At 43.5% G+C, this 21753-nt stretch overlaps 1 protein-coding gene across 32 annotated transcripts in view; it reads left to right on the top strand.

The window, feature by feature from the left end:
• The window catches only part of RBFOX1 (RNA binding fox-1 homolog 1), a 1969097-nt gene that overhangs the window by 1087578 nt on the left and 859766 nt on the right, over positions 1–21753 (top strand). For all 32 annotated transcript variants that reach the window (XR_011494338.1, XR_011494337.1, XM_070484972.1 and 29 more), the window contains one exon: positions 9417–9464. Coding sequence is in view for 27 of the 32 variants with exons in the window: in XM_070484972.1 (XP_070341073.1) it covers positions 9417–9464 (48 nt within the window). In the remaining 5 variants the exon portion in view is untranslated. The remainder of the gene's footprint in view (positions 1–9416; positions 9465–21753) is intronic.

The following is a 21753-nucleotide window of genomic DNA, read 5'->3' as shown; positions in this document are numbered from 1 at the left end:
GAAGTCTAAGTTAGCTTACATACATGTTTTGCCATTTGTATGATTTCAGGTGAAATGGCTCTTAAATTCTCACGCTTCTTCACTTTCAGACGGAAACCTTAGTGTTTTCAGAACACTGTGTTCCTTGAAACAGCCTTCTCGGTCATACTGAACCTTCGTAAACACATACTAATAAAATGCCTCCTCAAATTATCACATGCCTGGTAAATAATTAAGGCTTATTAATTAAAACATACAATCATTTGAGACAAATTTTGAGGGAGCTGAAAGATTGTGATACTTCCAGGAGTGTACAGACCCAGTGAATCAGACGCTCTTTATTGGTGGGCGGTTTGGTGTTTTGAAAAGTTATTTGCTCCCATCTGCTGGCCATTTGTGGTATTGCAGGGGCTGAGCAAATTTGTGAATGGAGATGTTATGACGTGGATAAAATGTGTCAGTGCAAACTTTGTATACTATTCTTCATACATTCAAGTGACCTTTTTTGAATCTTGGTCTTTTGAATTGGGTGAACACAGACTGAAGAATTCAGCTGAAAGGCACACATGACTTCAAATTCGTACCGATGATGGTTACAAGACAACACAGTTATTCCAATTTTTAAAAGTTGGGGCACAATCGTTATCCTTACATAAGGCAATTAAATTTAGAACATAGATTAAATATTCAGATTCAAGGACAATATGTGGTATTGGAGAAAGCATTAAATACATAGCAGGTAGACCAGATGGATTTCAATTCCTCTACATCATTGACTAGCAAAGTCAATGTTATACATTCTTCGAAACACAGTTTTCTCGTCTGTAGAAGGGATGCATTGGGCCAAATGGTACTATGGCTTATATTTATTTTCAAAGTCTGATTTTTTTTTCTTTGAGGAAGATTAGCCCTGAGCTAACTACTGCCAATCTTCCTCTTTTGCTGAGGAAGACTGGCCCTGAGCTAACATCCATGCCCGTCTTCATCTACTTTATACGTGGGATGCCTACCACAGCATGGCTTTTGCCAAGCGGTGCCATGTCCACACCCGGGATCCAAACTGGCGAACCCCAGGCACCTGAGAAGTAGAATGTGAGAACTTAATCACTATGCCACCAGGCCAGCCCCATGAGTCTTTTTTTTTTTTAAGATTGGTCCTGAGCTAACATCTGTTACCAATCTTTTTTTCCCTCTGTCTTCTTCTTCCCAAAGCCCCCCAGTACATAGTTGTACATTCTAGTTGTAGGTCCTTCTGGTTGTGCTATGTGGGACACCACCTCATCATCGCCTGATGAGTGGTGCTAGGGTTGCGCCCAGGATCCAAATCCACGAAACCCTGGGCCACCAAAGCAGAGCCCACGAACTTAACCATATGACCACAGGACTGGCCCTAAAGTATGAGTGTTTATGAAAGTCAAAAAAAATTTAAGAACCCAGGTTGCAGTAAATCACCAATATGTTCCAAATCCTAGAATTTAAACTCATTGGTTAACTTCTTTTAAATTAGAAGTAATAATTATTTTCAGAAGAATAAAAAACTTATGTCCAAACTATCAGAAAAATTGCTGCTGAAAGGGAAACTGTTTATAATTGAAGGGGAGCAGAATACGTCACCCTAAAATATACTCTTTGGCATAAAGATTTTGGGGGGATGATTGAGAGGCTGCAGACACAGGAGAAGCTCTGAAAACAGAGTAGAAATGGCCCTTTTGTTAGGGAAATCTCCATTTGTAAAGGTGTCTCCCTCTCTGTACCAGGAAGAGGAAGAGACTTTAAATCTGTAGAAACTTTCATCACTGGAGAAGCCCTGACTTAAATCTGCATAATGACCTTACCTTGTTTACTGGGCTTTTCCTGGTCACCTCCCATAACTGGTCCCACCTCCCAACATCTTCTTTTGTCTTTAGCTGGAGATGGTGTTTAAGGTGGTGGCTGGGGCCATTTCAGGGAGTTACTCAGTTTTCCTGGGTCTCTCCCACGTGTACAGGAGGTATGCATGTTAGTAAACTTCTGTTTGTTTTTCTCCGGCTAATCTTTTATTACAAGGTCAGGGGGAGGGGTCTCAGCCCAGAACCTAGAAGGGCAGAGGTAAAATTATTTTTCCTCTCTTATATAGCATTGATTCAGAATTTAAATGCACCTTTGAATTCTTTTTGGCGGGTGAGGTCAAAATGTACTTTTTCTTCATGTTATAAACTGTCTCGCCATAGCATTTACTTTCTGTTTGAAAAGGAAGAGCAAAAACTTGGGTTTCTTCTCCAGTAGAAGGGTCGTTGATCATCAGCCCTATTTGGGCTTGTCAGATGAACCTTTGGCTGCATCTCCCCCAGCTCCCGAGAGATGACTCAAGCTGCAGATATTTCCTATGAGATGCTCTCTGAGACTTTGTGAGTATTTGAGTCCCAGAAAACAATGTCACATCAAAGATCTGTGATCCTTACTTAACTCTCACATCAAATATAAGCACCCTGGTCTTTTCTTCCCATTGCCCATCCAGGATTGATAACTGAAGTCATCCTTTTAGAGGTTCCAGGGTGGTCTTCTGAAAACACAAGGGCCCACGGGCATAATGACAGCCCCCCATAAGAGATCTCCTATAAGGGGTTTTCCTTCTCCCTTAGGGCATTAATTACGTGGGGTGGTCTCTGGATTACGCCTTTCTTTTCTCAGTGATAAGTAGCCATGTATCAAACAAGAAGGATTCAAACAGAAAGCTCTTTAAGGTTCTTGTTTAGTTTCCTGTGGCTTCTGTAAAAAAAAAATCACCACAAACCGTGGCTTAAAACAACAGAAATTTATTTTCTCACAGTTCTGGAGGCAGAAGTGTGAAATCAAAGTGTCATCTGGGCTACATTCCTGCCAAAGTCTCCAGGGGAGGATCCTTCCTCATCTTCCAGCTTCTGGTGGCTCCTGGCATTCCTTGGCTCGTGGCAGCATCACTCCAGTCCCTGTGTCTGTCTTCTTATGCCTTCTCTTCTCTCTGTCTCTTAAAAGGACATGTCATTGGATTTAGGGCCCAACCAGATAATCCAGGATGATCTCCCACCTCTAGATCCTTAACTTAATTATATCTGCAAAGACTCTATTTCCAAAGAAGGTCCCCATGCGTAGGTTCCAGGGCTCAGGATGTGGGGAACCTTTGGTGCCGGTGTCCAGCCGCGGCAGAGTCCAGGTTCCCGCGGGAGAGACGGCGTCGGCGAAAGTGTAAGTGCTAGACGCGAGACTCGACGCAGTTGCAAGCAAGTCCAATTTATTTCGGGGACAGGGTACACTTATATAGGAAAAAATCACACGAGGTGGTCTAACTATTGTCGTCATGGGAACAATAGTTGAGGGGCAGTGGGTGACTAAAGGTAATAATCAAAGGTGGTTATCTACATACCAGATGTGCAGCATACGTATCGATTGTTTAGGAAGAGGTTACATAGTTTCAGGGTCTTCAAAGAAGTTAGGTGGACAGCGAGTATATAATTAACGGAATATAGACCCCCTCATCCTTGGGGGCTGCTGCTTGTTCTTTGAGATATGTTTATTGCTCATTCTGCCTGTTTTTACAAGGCTTCCAGGACAGAGGGAAGACGTTAATCAGTAATAGGCTTTAGAAAGGAGGACAAAGGACTCTGCTTAAAGAATTATGTTCCCTGGAGAAGTGCGTTGCATGATTCTCCTTCCATTGCCAGACCTTGTCACAATACAATGGCAGCTAGATTGGGGGAAGGCTTCCCACACTTTGGTGTGGTTACTGTTCAACCCGCTACAGGCTCCTAGCTTCTAAATTATCTGAGACCCCCAGAATCTCATTGGCAGACATTTTTCTCCACCTGTTCACAGGGACCTTTAGCTTCCGAGGACTTCAGAGCTGTTAAGTGATGCTAATACATGACAGTGTCCGTGCATCGTGGGCGTGAATAACCCTGACCTACAAAAATCATCAGAAACAACCAACACGCAAAGAGCAGAAGGAAAGAAATCTCTCTCAGGAGAGAGAACTGTTTCTGAAAAGAACAGACACATGAGTGCTATCATGCTTAAAAGCCAGAGAACTTGGAAAACTTGGAAGAGAAAACTTTAAGAATAGAACTGTTTTCAAGTTCTCAGTACTCCACTGAGAACCACGTCTCGCAAAGACTTTTGGAGGATGTCATCAATGCTAGCTAACATTTATTGATGACTTGCCTTATGCCAAGACCTTTGCACATATTGGATATGCCTTACAACAAATGAGGCAACTGTTAGTATTCTTATTTTACAGATGGGGAAGCTGAGGCACAGCCCCACAACAAGTGTGGTAGAGCCCACTGACATGAACCCCAGCCCTGTGACTCCATAGCATGTGTGAAATCCCATCTGTTGCCAGTGACTGATTCACTCTTCGGGGTTTTCCAGCTACAGAAGAGAGAATGGCTGGCTTCTGTAGGGAAATTGATTGCTTGGTGATAAGTACACTGCTCCAAATTCATACTTCACACTTAAATAGTTGAGCTGTTTTCCAAGCGAGTATCGAGTGGGGCTGAAGTACTTCCTTGATTACGCTGGTTCGGAAAAGGTCAGGTCGGAGCCCATCCAGAGACACCAGCTCCGCGTGGAGTGAGCCCAACAATGATTTGTTCCCGCCAAAGTGACATTTTTCCAATTTGAGTCCAACATTGTTCAGAAGCAAGCGCAGTCCCCCGGGACGCCTCCTGCGTAGATTTGCGGCAAACAGATCTGGATGACAAACCAACAGTATCATCTAAATAAAAAATCCAGCGTGGGCTTAGTAAATTAATCCTGACAAGAATAAATTGAATAATCTTAGGGAAATGGCAAGAGCTCTGGTTCAGCCAGATGGCTTTTCTCTGTCGCTTGCGTGGGTCCGCGGTGGCAGATTAAAAACAAAAACCTGCCTTTGGGTTATTGATTTCGTTCGTTAGTTGATTAACACCTGCCACTTCCGTGTGGGTAAGTCAAAATTGGATATGGACTCAGCCCGGCTAACTCCAGCTGTTATCGCTTGAGGAAAGAAAGGAAATGCACACTGTCTCGTGGTCAGAACAGCATAAAACAGACAGGGAATGCCCTTTCTTACCTCATTTCTAGACGGCATCTCCTAGGTTTAAAAACAACCCGTGCTTTTCATCACTCCCATATTGTGCTAATCTCTGCTTTCTCTTTATGTTTCTTAGAGGATGCATTTGAAGAGAGTTTCTAGTAAGAATCGGGGGCATTTTGCTGACTCGATGTCTAAGGTCAATCAGAGACCTCAGTCAGTAAATTAGGAGTCTGAGTGAGAGAACGGTGACCCCACATCCTCGGACTGCCTTGCGGATCATCGAGAAGCTTGTGTTATCTGCTCAGGCTCCCATAAGAAAATACCACAAACCGCTGACTTAAACAACGCACACTTATTTTTCTTACAGTTCTGGAGGCTGGAACCCTGGGATCAGGGTGCTGGCATGTCGGGGTTCTAATGACAGCCCTCTTCCTGACTAGCAGATGGCACCTTCTTGCTGTCTTCCTCTGGCCTTTCTTGGTTCACGGGTGCAGAGGGAGACATCCAGCAAGCTCCCTGGTATCTCTTCTTATAAGGACACTAATGCTATCAGATCAGAGTCCCTTCCTTATGACCTCCTTTAACCTTAATTACTTCCTTAGAGGCCTCATCTCCAAATATAGCCACACTAGGATTATTACTTCAACCTATGCATCTGGGGAGAGACAAACATTCAGTCTGTAACACTCGTTAAAATGCAGATTCTGATTCAGTACTGAGATGCCATGTTTTACCTGCCTCCCTGGTGATGCCATAGGCGCTGGGGTGAAGACCCCACTTTGAAGAGCCGGTTGCTCACACTAGTCCTGTGTTACAGATGAAAGAACTGAGGCTTTGAAAGGTAGAGAAACTTGCCTAAGGCTGTAGAGCTATTTGATGGTAGAGCCACACGCCGGATGCAGGAGTCTGATGTCTGGACTGGAATTGCTAACCAGAGCACTGTCTTGCAGCATCTCAGCCTTGAGCCCACAGCAGAATCCCCTGGAGGGCTTGCTAACAACACACAGATCCCTGGGCCCTTGCCCCAGAGTTTCAGACTCACTAGGTCTGGGGTTGCGCCCAGGGATCTGCGTTTGTAACAACTTCCTGGGTGATGCTGTAGCTGCTGGTCTGGGGACCATACTTTGAGAATCACGGCTGTACTTCCTTTCTAGATATTTTTGCATTAGATGACCCTCCATCCCCATAGCAAGGAAGAGGGTGAGACCTGAATTATCCAAATTGACCGGCTACCTTGACTGAAATAAAATCAAGTCACCTGGAAGGAACGGAGCGTACCTTGGTTTAGGAACCACTTCCAGATATAGACTTAAGCTCCATCGTCACGTGACCCAGGGTGAGTCCTTCATCTCCATCTTCGCTCAGTATAAAACTAAATGCTACCAACCTTGTTTGGTCACAGGGAGCTTCGAGACTAACGTGAGAAAGGCCACATGTGGTTCCTGGTGCCGAAGAGGCATTCAGTTGTTGCCAGCTGTTTCGTCCCACTTCTCTGATATTAAAACAGCCAGTTCCATGGAAAACAAAATCTTCACCTTATGATATTGTCCCCTTTTGTTCCACTCTTGATTCACACGGACCTAGAATTTTCTGCTTAATAAATCACTATGGTGATGGCCTTCCATTTATATCAACTTTATCCTAGTGATGCGTCAGCGGAGTACACTCAGCTACTTCTTGGTGAGAGAATAAACATTTCTATAGACCTAACTTACCCAAAACTGAGCCACTCTTGTCTGCAGACCCCTATACCATCCCACCATATGCACACTCTTCTCCTCTGCATTGCTACTGTGGTCAGGCCAGAAACTTTGGAATGGTCCTTGACTTCCATCCTTCCCTCACATCCCACATCCATTTCTTTTAAGACGTCTGTTGATTCTGTCACACTCTGGTCACTTCTCACCACCTTCCCTGCCACCACCCTTCCCAGCCTCTGTCATCTTGGATCTGAACTCCTACAGTAGCCCCCAAAACAGTCTTCCTACGTGTGCTATTGGCCCTCAGCTGTCTATTCTGTTAAAACAGGAGTTAGATCATGTCTGTCTTCTCTTCAAAACCTTTGAGTGAAAACAACAAGTGCTGATGAGGATGTGGAGAAGTTGGAACCTTGTGCATTGCTAGTGGGGATGTAAAATGGTACCACCACTATGGAAAACAGCATGGTGGTTCCTCCAAAAATTAAACATAGAATTACTTATGATTCAGCAATTCCACTTCTGGGCATAGAGGCTAAAGAATTGAAAGCAGGGACCTGAACATAGCAGCATTACTCACAATAGCCAAAAGGTGGAAACAAATCAATGTCTATCCATGGATGAGCAGATAGACAAAAAGTGGTCTGTCCACACAACAGGATATTATTCAGCCCTAAAAAGGAATGAAATTCTGACATGTGCTACCATGTGAATGAACCTTGAAGACGTTATGCTAAGTGAAATAAGCCAGACACAAAAGTGCAAATATTGTGTGATTCCTTTTATATGAGCGTTACAGATTGAAATGTGCCCCACCCCGAAAATCAAGTGGCCCTACCCTCCAATGTGACTGTGTTTGGATATCAAGACTGTAAGGAGATAATTAAGGTTAAATAAGGTCAAAAGAGTTGAGCCCTAATTTAACAGGACTCGTGTCCTTATAGGAGGAGAAAGAAATACGAGAGGTCTCTCTCTCCATGCACACGGAGAAAAGGCTGTGTGAGGGCACAGTGGGAAGGTGGGCGTCTACACCTGGAAGAGAGCTCTCACCAGAAACCAACTCTGACGGCGCCTTGATTGTGGACTTCCACCCTCCAGAATTGTGATAAAATAACTTTCTGATGTTTAAGCAACCCAATCCGTGGTATTTTGTTACGGTAATGCTAGTAGACTGACACAGTGGAGTCCTGGTGTAGCCAAATTCACGGAGACAGAATGGTGGTTACCAGGGGCTGGAGGAGGTGGAATAAGGAGTAATTGTTCATCGGTTATGGAGTTTCAATTTGGGAAGATGAAAAAGTCCTGGAGATGGATGGTGGTGATGGCTGCACAGTGTGCATATACTTAATGTCACTAAACTGTACACTTCAAAATGGTTAAAATAGTAAATGTTACGTTATGTGTATTTTACCACAATAGGGAAAACATAACTCTGAGGGGTTCCTCACTGCTCTCAGAGTAAAAACCAGTGTCCTCCTCTGATCTCATCTGTCACTGTTTTCCTGATTTACTTCCCTCCAGGCACGGAGGCCTCCTTCCTCTAGCTTGACAATGTCTCAAACGTTCCCCCTCGGGGCCTTTGCACTGGCTCTTCCCTCATCTGAGATGTTTTCTTCCCAGATGGCTGCACACCCATCCCCTAAGTTCCTTCAAGCCTTTGCTCAGTTGCTGCTTCTCTTTAAATATAAAGTCTGATTCCCCCACCCTCAGCATTTCCCATCCCCGTCTCCCTGCTTTATTTTTATTTGTAGTATGTATTGTCTTCTAAAATACTCACCATCCATTGACGTTTCTTTTTTATTGTCTGTCTTTTCTAGCAGAATGTAAGCATCACCGGGGCAGGGCTTTTCGTGTGTTATGTATGTTGTTGAGTCTCCCATGCTTAGAGCAAGGCCTGGCAAGCAGTAGGTGCTGAACGCATAGCTTTTGAATGGGTAAATGAATATCACAATTGCTTGTATGCATGTGTCTGCCATTCTGTTTCACTGGCCAGTTCCTTGAAGGTAGAAACCATGTTTTTTTTTTTTTCACCTTTCCATTCCAGGGCAATAAGAAAGAAATGCATAAAAAAGTAAGGATTTAATAAATGTAGATGGATGGATGGATGAATGATGGATGGATGGATGGATGGATGATGGATGGATGGATGATGGATGATGGATGGATGATGGGTGGATGGATGATGGGCAGATGGATGATGGATGATGGATAGATGGATGATTGATGATGGATGGGTGATGGGTGGATGGATGATGGGTGGAAGGATGGATGGATGGATGGATGGATGAAAGGATAAAACATAGACAGTGATAGTTTTCTGTTGGAAGAAGATAGATTTGGAATCTGGATTGGGAGAGAGACTTAAGTCGGCTTAAGGGCAGTCACTGCTGCTGTGAACAAAGGTGCCTGGGGGGCACATTATTTTATGAGCCATCAGCTTCTCTTTGTTGTGGCCTCTGATCCATAGCTTTTGCCTTCTCCCCACATCTGCATGTAATAAAGCTTAGTTATGACATCCATATGTCTCCAATGCAAACACCAAGGCATATACTTCTAAAAAGCGCTATAAAGAGCAATGGCTTGAGAAACAACCGTTAGGAGCGTGAGCTCTTTATTATTTTAAAGGGCATTTCAACGACACTGCCGAATGTTCCCTGACCATAAGCCTGACTCTTGCTCTTACTCTCTCTCTTTTCTCCTTCTCTCAGGATATCAAAGCGGACTGCAATACCTGTGTGGAAATAGAGGACAGAAAGGTAAGTCAATATTTTTCATCTTTTTGGTTTCAAACAAAACAAGAACTCTGTGATTTAAACCCAAGTGTTTAAGGCATGCCTTGCTGGACAGTGGCTTGCAAAGATGATTCCTGTCCTGGTATTAGAAACCTAAAGAAATCATACTTTAAAATGTTCGTCTTTTTTTTCTTTGCAATCCGTTATTTCTGATGGCTTCAATGAAGAGTGCGTAATGTAATTAAGAATTTAAAAAAATTGGTGCTGATTTTTGTTTTAGTCATAGGCTTCTCTTCAGGAAAATAGTTTATCCTTAACTCATTTCACATTTTTGTTGAATATTATTGATGATGATTACATATAATGTGTCACGTATTGCATGTAATTATATAATATTAGATATATTCTAGAATATGTAATATTGGGCTTTTCAGGATGTGTCCCTGTATCTGACCTATACACTTTGGCTTGCGATAGAGCCTGCCTCAGTTTCCATCATGACACATTCAAATGAGCAGCAACTTTCTATGATACAAATCTACTCACATGAGATGTTTTCGGGTGCGGAGGTAGGAGGTCTTTTCCTACATAGTGAGAGATTTCCCCTCATTTATCTTCTCGTTACGCTTGGTGTGGGTCCCCTCAGGTAAAGCAACTGTTCAACGCTTGCTCTTCTCTTTAATATTTTCACAATCTCTTTTTATTGACAAGAGTTCACAGAAGTTTCTGTGGCAAAGCGCCTCCAAGCCGATCAAATTTTCCCTCTAACGTCTTGGATCCAAAGAGGTCAAATAAGTGAATTGAGGGTGCATATCTCCTGGCTACTGCTGACATCATTCCGCAATTTTGAAAGATGTTTCTCTCTGCAACCGTACCATTATTGTCCGACACAGTTATTATTTCCAGCAGAGGTTTTCAGCTCTGATTTGGTGATGGCTCAGTCATCTGCTGATTAATAAGGTGGTTGAGGACATCTCAAAACAAAATTTGCTTTTAAATAAAAGGCAATCGCCGTGCATTACTTTAAGGAGTGTTAATCTCCCCACATTGAGAGGAATAGTGATACAATAGGCTGAATTCGCTCTGCACGATCTGAGCTTGGTTCCAGTTGTGTGTAGCTCTACTTTGCAGGCAGAGTTGTTTCAATTCCTATCTGCATTCACCGCGTATTTGCATACTGAAACACATGCATGTGTGTACTTCGTGAGTTGGAAAAACGGAATTTAGGCTGAACAGGTGTCCACAGTCTTTTTCATCTGTTTCCACCAGTTCTTCCATCTATGTTCTGTCCCAGCTACTCTGCTCACATCACAGTGAAAGCGTGCCCCTGCCCGGCTCCCAGAGCTCAGGATGTTTCCACTTCCCTTGGACTTTTTTGGAATTCACAAGTGTGATTCTTTCCAGGTTTCTTTTTCTTTTTTTTTTTTTACTTCCTTTGCCAGTAGTGTTTGAAAGATACCAGAAGAACTGATGCTCTTGAAATAACATCAGTTCCATCACCAACAAGATAAATGAGCAACTGGGATAAGATCTGGGCAATGAAAGCGGGCCACACAGCTCCATTCTACCTGCCCAAACTGCCTTTGCTTCATGGATCATGGTGATGGTGATACCCCGGATCCGTGGATGCTCTGTGCTGCTGACTGGTGGGAGGAAGTCATGTATGATCATTGCGTCCATGGCTTCAGCTATTTTCAAAAAAGAGTAACACTCACACACACACACACACACGCACACGTATGCATTTCTATGCTTTGTCCTAGACCGTTGGGTTGAGTCAGACACTTCAAATGAAGCCTCATTTCTAAAGGGTTCACCTGTTGTTTTCTAAACTTGACTGCACAGTGAACTTGACGTATCACTTGATGATACGTGGACTAACCAAACCTTTGGCTGCAATTAATTGCAATATAACCACCATAATGACTACTTCCATTTTTACTGTCTTACTCTCTTAAGAACTTTGATTTTTGGCTTTATCTCCCCAAACTCCCCTGTACATAGTTGTATATCTTAGTTGGAGGTCCTTCTAGTTGTGGCGTGCGGGACGCCGCCTCAGTGTGGCCTGACGAGCGGTGCCATGTCCGTGCCCAGGATCCGAACCCTGGGCTGCCGCAGCGGAGCGCATGAACTTAACCACTCAGCCACGGAGCCGGCCCCTCTTAAGAATTTCTTATTCTCTCTGTTCAAGAGGAGAACTTTTCTTCCCCCCTGAGTTCTTTTCTGATTTATTTTTTTGCAGTTCATACATTTGCTCTATAGCTTCTCTGGATCTCCTCATGTGATTGGCAGTGAGGGGGAGATGTTTGGGGGGTAGCTCTGTATATCAGGCTCTTGTCTCTTGTTGGAAAAGTCAAGATGCAAATTCTAGTCACCCAGAGGGGCAGTGTCCCCCACCCTCAGCAGAAGAGTGCCAGCCTCACCCCTCCGTACAGCGATGTGGCACGAGGCCACGCAGGCAGACAGCAGCCGTGGCATCTCGAGTAATCTTCATCCAGTCTCTAGAATGCACCCTGGTACTTCTGTCACCTTGATGTATAATTATGAAATTTCACCATTGAAGTGATGACACTTGCTCCTGCGCGTGTGTGTGTGTGTGTGTGTGTGTCCCTGCCCATTTAATCTGAATGCTTCTGGCAAAATCAGTAATTTGATAAAGTGGAATTGAAGTGACAAGAGATGACAGAGGTGTCAAAATAATAAGTCAACCTGTCTCTGAAGTGGCAGCCCCTTGGCCCGTGTGGATTTTTATGAAATGCTGAGTGCTCTGAAGGAGAACTGGCAGTGTTTTCTTTAAAGCTCCATTTCCTTTAGTTAAGAAAGCTTAATATGATGTCTGTTAGGACTAGATAGCTTCGCAGGAATAACTTCCTTCTTCTTTTCTTCATTTTTCTTTCCCTTCCCTTCTTTCCTATCTACCCTCCTGTCCTCCTTCCATATGTTCTGTATATACTGATATATTTATGTGCTTCCATCTGTACCTTTGTGTACTGGCGAGTATCTTCTCAGCAGAAGAATTTTCAAAAACACAAGATCTCAAGTTTTCTGTAGAGTCTAATAGGGTCTCTCCCTGCTGCCCCGCTCCAATTTCATGCCTCATCCCATTCAGTAGGGCCGTTTACCTCAGATGAATCATTTTCCCATTGAATCCTAGACCAGCTATGATGTGGAAGATAAACGGCGAATTTCAAGAGTTGCAGAGAACCCACCTCTTAATGAAGAGCAATACAATTGCTCTTCCTGCTCTTCTCACCGTCTTGGCTCGATTGGAGACTGTGGACAGAATGAGAGAATCTTCTTTTCTCTCCCATTTCTCTGTTTTTCTTTATCCTAGATGCCTGTTTTCCATGGCAGGCAGAAGGCTAATTGCCATTTGGAGAACCTTGCCCCCTTGTTTATGGAGAGATGCGTGGTGTGTCTTGGAGTGAGTTGGCAGAGCCCCTGTGAGTAGACGTGCATTTGGATGGCTCCCTGGCCATTTCTTAAGGCCATCACCCAGAGGACGTCACAGGGAGGTCTTAAAGGCTGGTAGTGTTTTTCACCCTTGAGTTGGACACACAAGCCCAGATGGTTTCCTCCCGCAGGTGAATGCCATGGAGTTAATGCAGATTTAGCAAAGGTGACACAAGGTAACCCATAATTCGGAGCAGCCGTATGGCCTTGCAAAACTGCGTGCATCTGACATTTACAGTACCCACGTTGCTGGTGGGGAACAGAGGCATTTAAATTCGCTTTTATTTGTCGTGTAAAATCCATCTGAATTTCAATACTATTATGAGGAGTGCGAGTCAGGTGATGAGAAGAGAGGCTGATGGATCAGTCAGGGGAGAATCTGTCAAGAGGAGATGAGAGCCCATTTTTCAAAGGCTGTAAACACAGACAGAGCTTCCTTTCCTCACTTACCGCCTGGCCTGGTGCGGCCAAACAGTTTCAGATCTGCCACAAAATTGCACAGAAGGAGTTGGAGCGGTTTTCAAAGTTATGGCAACTTTCAGATTGGGTCCAATTGAAGCAGCAATGGTGATTGGGAGGCACACGTTATGGTGCTGTTGTTAACACTCAGAGCTCTGAACTTTTCCTTTTACAATACTTACTCTGGATTAAGCATCGTAAGTACCTCCAGAGGCGTACAACAGCTACGTGTGGGAGGTACCATCATGGTCCCCATTATGTGGGTGAAAAAATGGAAACTCCGAAAGGTTAGGTGACTTGCCCAAGAATGCTCAAGTTATATCATAGGCCGGGATTTGAACTCAGAGATTCTTAATTCAGAGGCTGTACTCTTAACTCTAATGCTACCTTGCCTTACATGCACACAAAAAAGAGAATTAAATTTGTAGGTTACGAGAATTGCCTTTTCCAATTAATGAATTTGTCCCTGGACCGGTATCTTCATCCATTGCCAAGTAAATAATTTGGTTTGCAACTTGGGGCAAGCTTTCAGCCCCAAACGTTTTAGCTCTAGCTGGCTCGCAGTAGAGGTTTATCACAATCCTGAGCCTCTGGTGAGCCACTGGCACCTGGCAGTGGTGATGCCAGGACTTCTGGTCTTGAGGACGAGAAACGACAGCACCAGAAGGGAAGTTCTGGCTTCAGTTTCCAACACGCTTGGTCGGTTTCCTAGCTTTTGTATTTCCAGCAGGGTATGTCCAAGGATTAGGAATTCCATGCTTAAAACATAGGAGCCAATGGAGTGTCGCCATTAAAATGATTGGAGCCCAAGTCCTGGGCTTTAATCTCCTACTTAGAAGCTCTGTGACCTTGAGAAGCTTTCCTACGTTCTATCAGTCTCCATTTTCCTATCTGTGAATTGGAGATAATAAAATCCACTTGAAAAGTTGATTCGAGGAATTGACAAGAGAATACTGCAAGGCAGTATATGTAATGCCTGGCACAAAATGAGAACTCAATTAACTTCAGCTACTTTTATTTTTGTTTTTGCTAGTGTCCATACCTACAGGCATTCCAAATCATTTCCAGTTAAATTTCTTTAGGAAAATGAGCCCCTCGGAAAGTGCTATGAGGGCTCAGAGAAATGGGCAACCAATGGTACTGTTTTACAGAGGAAGAGATGCTTGGCCTAAGGTAGGAGATGACCAACTCACCTGTCTGCTGGTCTGGGCAGGAATCATAAGTTAGTGAGGGGAGACAGAGAATGATTGTAGGGTAATAGGAGCAATGGGGACAGCAGTGAACTTGAGAACAATGGCCCTATATGCAGGAACTATTGTGCAGCTACCTGTTGCCATGTGGGATGCAGGTGCACTGTTGATATTTCCTAAGCCAACCTGGAAATCTGGATTTTAATGTAAAAGAGCTGCTTTTTAAAACACTATGCAAACCCAATAAAACAGGTATGCAGGAAAGATTCAAGAGACTTACAAGCCTTGACACTTGCAAGCTAAATCTCAATGGATTAGGAAGAACCCTTGCATGCATAATTCCAGGGGTAGAGCACTCGTGTGCATAAGGCCCTCCTGGCAGAGGGACCAGTGTGGGCAAAGATGGAGGTATGAAAGAATGTGACATGTTTAGGGTAGATTGAGGTCCAGTGTGCATGTCCAAGGTGGCCCAAGGGTAGACTAGAGCTGTGAGTAGGGAGAAGATTATGGAGGGTATTGTTTGCCATGAAAATGGATTGGGACTTTGCATCAGTCTTTCTTCCCAGCGGGAGAGGAAAGTAAGAGAGGGCAAGACCTTGCTGAGTGGGGCCAGAATTATATGGAACCAAGGTGGTAGTTGAAACTTTGTGTGACTTAGCCAAAGAGGGAGTCACGAGGAAAGAGGGAGTGGGGACAGAGCACAGTGATGCAGCCAGAGACTGGCCTTGGCTGAGTTCAGGGATGGAGGGAACATGAAGGCTTTGGCTAGAACAAAGTGAAGTCAGCCAGGACTCTGAGAAATAACGGGGCTGGGTTGCCAGCCAGGTCTCCCCTTTCTAAAGATGTGTGACAGAGGAGGACCACGTCTTCCTATGGGACAGCATTGCCCAAATGTGAGACTCACATTTCAGATGACAAATGAGCTACCTTCAGGTGGCTCACAGACATGGCACCAAATCACTTGGTGAGGAAGTGATGAAATTATTCTCTTGTCAATTATTTTTCAGACCTTGGGATTCCATCGAGTCATAATTTGGGTTTTTGTTTGTTTGTTTTAACAAACTCAAAGGTCTCAAACATTTGCTAATCTACCTTTCTAACCGAGTGACCCAGAACTCTTGACAGGCAATACGTCTGATGTCTAGCTATAATTCAGTAATATTGTTTTACTTTTGAATTAGGCTTACATTCTATATATGATAAAGGATACTGCTCTTTCCCTTTACTTCAATAAACTGTTTCCTTTTTAAAAATTCTACTTAAGATTGTTTTTTATAATTTTGACAAATCTGTTAAGAACACACCGATTGAGTCAATTTAATGAAAATCAGATGCATGTAGGAAAATTGTACATATGGAGTACAAATAACTGGAGTTTAGGAAACTATTTTCTGATAGTGGTTTCACAATCAGGGGAGAGATTTGGGTTTGCATTGGGAAAGTTTTGAGCTCTGCTTGTCTGCAAGGGGGGCTAGAAGAGGGCAAAGGTGGAATCAGGTCCAGGCTAAGAGCAGACAAGAGGGCATGAGTCTGAACCAGAGCCACACAGGAGGTGGAGAGGAATGTCTTCATCTGCAAGAGAGTTCATCAGTCCTGTCCACATGGTTGGGCGACTCTGACTATGGGTCATGGACAGCTCCATCCAGGAACGTGTGAGAGACTGCTCAGCTTAAGTATCTATGTACAACTGGCTGCCATGAGGAGTAAAGGAGTTGATCAACATGGACAATAAATTAATCTCCTGGATTTCAGAGGCTTAGATGCCAGTGAGGTTGAAAATGAGCAGAAAGCTGTCGCCAGGGTTGGTTTTCTATTAGCACAACTCTCTTGCTGTGGGGATGGGAGTGGATTAGTCCTCTGGGCTCTGACAGGCGGAACAAAGAGAAGGCACGCTCCTTACTTGGAGGGACTCTCCCAGCAGTGGGAAGCATTCATGGACCAGTTTCTCATTAAAGACCGAAATGAGATACTCAAGGCAGACGGGGCAAAGGCTGCAGTGAGAACCGTTTAGTGAGACTCACAGAATTCGTCTGGGGATTGGGTTTCTTTTCTGCTCCAAATGTCCTTTGTTTAAGGCTGATTATGTGGATGCATTAAATGGGAAGGTGCTCCAAGATTCCCCAAAGCTGTGGAAATGAAAATTAAAGGATCCCTGAGGAATGATATTTGAGTTGCAACTGAAGGGGGAGATGGGTAGAGACTCCTGGGTGGGGTGCAGAGATGGAAATCTGAAGGAAGAAGCCGGGCATGATTCAGGAACTGAATAGAGGCATGTGGCTTGTGATGAGGCTGGAAAGCAGGCAAGATCCAAGCCATCTGAAGGCTTACAAGCAGGGGGAGTGTTTTGTCCTATATCATAGAATGAAATCTATTTTATATGAAATGTGATCTGATCGTGTGAAATGATCAGATGCATAGAGACAGTTCCATTATGGTGTCTACTTGCTCATAGCTTATGCTTGACTGCTCCAGTCCTCCAGAGGTCACGCATGATCCCACTCTCTCTGGCCAAGGAATGGGGCAAAGTCATCTAGCACCAGAAAAGCCTTTGTCTGTGTTGCTTGGCTTTCCTATTCATGTCACATTCTACATCTCATGCAAATTCCTCAAGATTGTGAATCTTCTTCAGATTATTAACCATCACCCCTGTGGGGCAAGGCTGTCATCCCAAAGGAGTTCACAGCCACTTGCCAGCCTGCGGTTTGGCTGTGTTTGGGGCTGTACCTCACTCTTGCTCCCACCATCTCTGACCGAAGACTGGTGCCATCTAGCATCAAGAAAGCAACTCATGTTTATGGACTTGCCTCAGCTCATTTGCTCAGCAAGGATTTGTGGCTGAGATCTTGGTGAGACTTGGTGTTTATACCACAAGGAAAGCCCACCTTATCCTTGTTCTCTGCTGGGAGACAGGGCACCATGAGAGAGCGCTACACAGGTGGTTTACCAACATCCAGACTCAATGTCATTTTTACTTAGACTTGGGGGACCAGCCACGAATAGAGATGATAAATCATAGTGTCTGGGATTGCATGTTCAGAACCTCAGACAGGAGCGAGTGGAAATCAACTCTGGAGAGGAGCCCCCCTCCCCAAAGTGGTTGCTGCCAAGACATCCTCAGCATTTTTGTTCATGTCTACATAATTTATTTCAAAACACAATGTAGTATGGTGGAAAAGTGTTTTGGAATGAAATAGATCTGAGTTTGAATCCTGCTTCTGCCCTTTAGTAGTCACAAGACTTGGGAAAGTCACATTAGCTTTCTGATCCACAACCATACCATCTGTAAAACAGGGATAGATAATGCATGGCGTGTATCATTCTTGTGGGCTGTATTAGTCAGGGCATCTTGAACAGTATAGTAGAAAACCAAGTTGGACCAGCTTAGAGAGAGAGAAAAGAAGACAGCTGTTGGCTGAAATGAGAGTAAAGCTGGGCTGTCTTCTGGTATAGCTGGATCCTGGTATTTAAAATTCAAATGAAATGGTAAAGATAGCATCCACTAGCAATTGGCTTGAAATTCTACCTGGAAAGAGAAGCTTCTTTTCCAATAGTTTCACACAATTCCTGGGGGTGATGCTCATTGGCTTAGCCTGAGTCACTTAGTTATGGAATGTAGTCCTTCTCTTATCTGTCTGCCTTTACCCACCACCAGAAGTAGGATGGACCCCAACTTAAATGGACTAAAAATAAAGTCGAGTCCCTATAAGAAACCTTGACTGACTTTTTTCCAGAAGAGAAAACGGATAATAATAATAGTAACTAGCGTGCGTTGAGCACTTACTAAATGCCAGACACTGTTTTTAACACTTTCTGTGCATTCTATCACTGAATCTGTACAAAGATCCTTTAAGATAATACAATATTTATCCCCATCTGACAGATAAGAAAACTGAGGGAGGGAGGAGATAACAGACGAGCCTGTGTCACCCAGGTAGTGAGTGTAGGATTGGATCCAAACCCAGGGGTTCTGCATTTGATTCTTAACCACTAGGCTATACCTCTTCTTCCAAGGATGCCACACAGGAGGAAACAATAAATGGCCTTTGACTGCTCAACATGCCCACTGCCTGGCATGTAAGGAAATGGTAGCTCCATTTATGCGAATTATTGTAACAGAGCCCTCAAAGGAACAGAAAATCCTGAGCCCATGCTAAATGACATCCTGTGATGTATCTCTGCATTTAATTTCCTCCTCCTCATTCATCCATAGGTATCATCTCCAGGTCCTCAATGGGTCTGCTCTTCAGATCGATCAAAATGCTTGTGGTTCCAGTCCGTGCTTCACTTCTCTGCATGAATGAGAGTTATTTTTGTAGACAAGAGCTTCTTACTCCAGGATGGGTCTCTGTGCCTGCCTTTTATATTTTATCTGCAGGTGAACTGCTGCTTTCTCTTTCACTAAACTTTGAAAATGAGCTGTTAGTCATACTTCCCTCTTTTATTTATTTTAGGAAAATTTGAATGTCGCGGCAGACTGGGGGAGGGGGAAGGCACGTGAAAACTGGAAGAGCTTCTAAAATGGATGTGGCACGGAGTTCAATTAGCCTCTGATGGGCTGGAAACCCACATGACAGATGATAAGGGATGCTGGGCACACTTAGCAGTACCATGGGCAGAGATGTAACATGGGGAGGGCGGCGAAAAGCTATTGAGGTAGATCAGGGCGTTTGTCTGATGCACCCTCCCCTCAGCCTTGAAGTTGGTTGTGGGAAGCCAGTCTGAAGAATCGCAGATATAACAGAGTGGCTAAGAGCTTTAGCTCGGGACTCTCAAAGGCCTGGGTTTGAACCCCAGCTTGGCCACTTCCTGGTTACTTAACCTCTCAGATGCTCAAGTTCTCATGTAAAATGGAGAGGATAAGAATAGACACTTTCTGGCGCCACTGTGCGACTCGGTGAGCTAAAATACTCAAGGTCCTTAGCATCCTGGCTTAGGCACAGGGTACACCTTCAATAAACGCAAGCTGCCTTATTATTGCATTCTTATATTTGTTTTCCTCCTACTCTTCTTTAGTCCTTGTCTCAGTTTCTTAGATCTCTGGTGGGATCAGAGAAGTTACATCCAGGACCTGGTAAGTAAATAGGAAAGTAAATAACAAAGTTGAAACAGGTCCGCAATTACAAGTCTAGGATTTTGTGGATCTTGCAGGTACTTATACATCTGGGTGAAAGTGCACAGAGAGAGTTGGAAAGCACAGTTAAAGGTGTAGGCCAGTGATTGGAAACAGATTTAATCTCTGGTGTCAACTTGGATTGATTGATGGTGGCTGCATAGAATCCTCTGTTGATGAGTGCGAGATCTAGGAGAAAGAGTGTGTGATTGATTAGCGATGCCTGCCAAGGGTGAAGGAGGGTGAGTTACAGTGTGTGTGCCAATAGGTTGTTCCTGGCCCAGAATCTGGCAACTGATAAGTGAAATGAATGCTCTGTATTTAAGCCCAAAGATGAAGAGAAGACAAACACTTTGTGCTTCTGTTGCATGCAATGCTTGGTCCATATTTTTGAGCACACCTGTTTCTCTTGTTATGTTATGGAGTTGCAGTGTATACGGGCACTGGCATTTTCATAGAGTGCAAGGCTTAAAAACAATTTAACACATAAAAACTTAATATCAGGCATGTGTAGCCACACTTTCCTAGGCCCTTGAGAAGCTGACTCTATTGATTATATTTTGGTGATCATTTACCTGACTTCAGCCTCAGATAGGTAGGGTTAAGTTTTTGATATTTTAATTTTAAAAGTGTGATTTATCTATAACAATATCTGTCATCTCTGCAATTATGTGTTAATTGGGGCTGAATGGCTTACATTTTAATACCATTAATTATAGCTATTATTTTCATCTGTCATTTGTTTTACTTAAAAGAAGCAAGTTTATTCTTTTTGTGTAATTTTTAGTGATCCTTCTTTCTTTCAACTCTGAATTAAAATGCATTTAGGAAATGCTTAATTAAGGACAGAGCTCCTTTTCTACAATAGTTCTGTCATCTCTTCTCAAAGAAAAATGGCCATCGGCTTTTTTTGTGATGAGCGGAGTGAGTGTTAATTGATTTATTTTTCTCTCCAGTTGGTGTGTTTTCTTATCCCACTTCTTGATATGTGATTGGGTGACTTGTCGCTTTAGAGAGAAAGCGTGCCCTGTTCAAATGTGATTTATGTTGGCCCAGAACTTTTGCACAGTTCAGCTGAAATTTTCTTCATGTTGATCAAGGTCAGGAAACCCAGAGATGATGCCATCCATCTCAGAAGCTAGAGGGCCAAAATAATTTTTGGTGGAAGTTGATGCAATGACAACAGACTCCAAGGATGAGGTGGGGAAAACATGCACACACATATGTGCAAACACACACATATGCACACACTCATGCACACACATGCGTGCAAAAGTCCAAGCACGTTTTATATTGAGTTCTTATCATTTTACTAGGGCTTTTTTTTTTTTTTGCCAATTATGGGTTAGAATTTGTTTTTTGCATAAAGTTATCGACAGTGCATTACCTTTTACTGAAGCCATTGCAAACTAAAAGCAATCAGAATCTGCAGGTAGACCAGAGGGTTTTCATATTTTCTTTTTAACCAAAAGGTTTTCTGGGTGGATTGGAGAACAGATTCTTTAGATCAGTAAAGGTCTGAAGCTCAAGAAGTTCTGCCTTTTGATGAAGGGGTCATCCACAGGGAGGCAAGTCCTGGTCGTGAGCCAGGCTAGCAGGGTCTGACTCAGCCTGGGAGGGTGGCAGCTTTTCTCATCATCAGATCCAGGTAAACAGCTGGTTCCCATGGCACACAGAGAATCAAGTCAAAGGGGCAATTGAAATCTTTAAGTGCATCTGTGCATCCCCTCAGAATAGCACCCTTACTTGCAATAAGGAAAAAATACAGTTTTTAATTTGATCTATTCAGATTGAGTTTTCCTGTTGATCCAATTCATCAAGTCATAAATTGACAAATAATTTTGCCCTGATGAGAGGCGTGTTTTCATGGGGAAATCATAGAAGCCTGAGAGTGATCACTAAGGAGCTAACAGAAAATTCATGCAAAAGAAATTGTGAGTAGAGACAAACACATGGCAAGCACCTGTCCTTGATACCTGTACAAAAATGCAAATTAAAGCCACTGGGAGAAACTAATTTCTACCTGCAAAATTAGCCACATTAACATAAAAGAGCAATATTACTCTTCCCATACTAGCAAGCTTGCCATGGAACTGGCTTG

The sequence above is a fragment of the Equus asinus genome, chromosome 14, assembly GCF_041296235.1.
Source record: "Equus asinus isolate D_3611 breed Donkey chromosome 14, EquAss-T2T_v2, whole genome shotgun sequence".
NCBI lineage: Eukaryota > Metazoa > Chordata > Mammalia > Perissodactyla > Equidae > Equus > Equus asinus.
The sequence above is the reverse complement of the archived record's forward strand: the minus strand, read 5'-3'. Positions and strand labels throughout refer to the sequence as shown.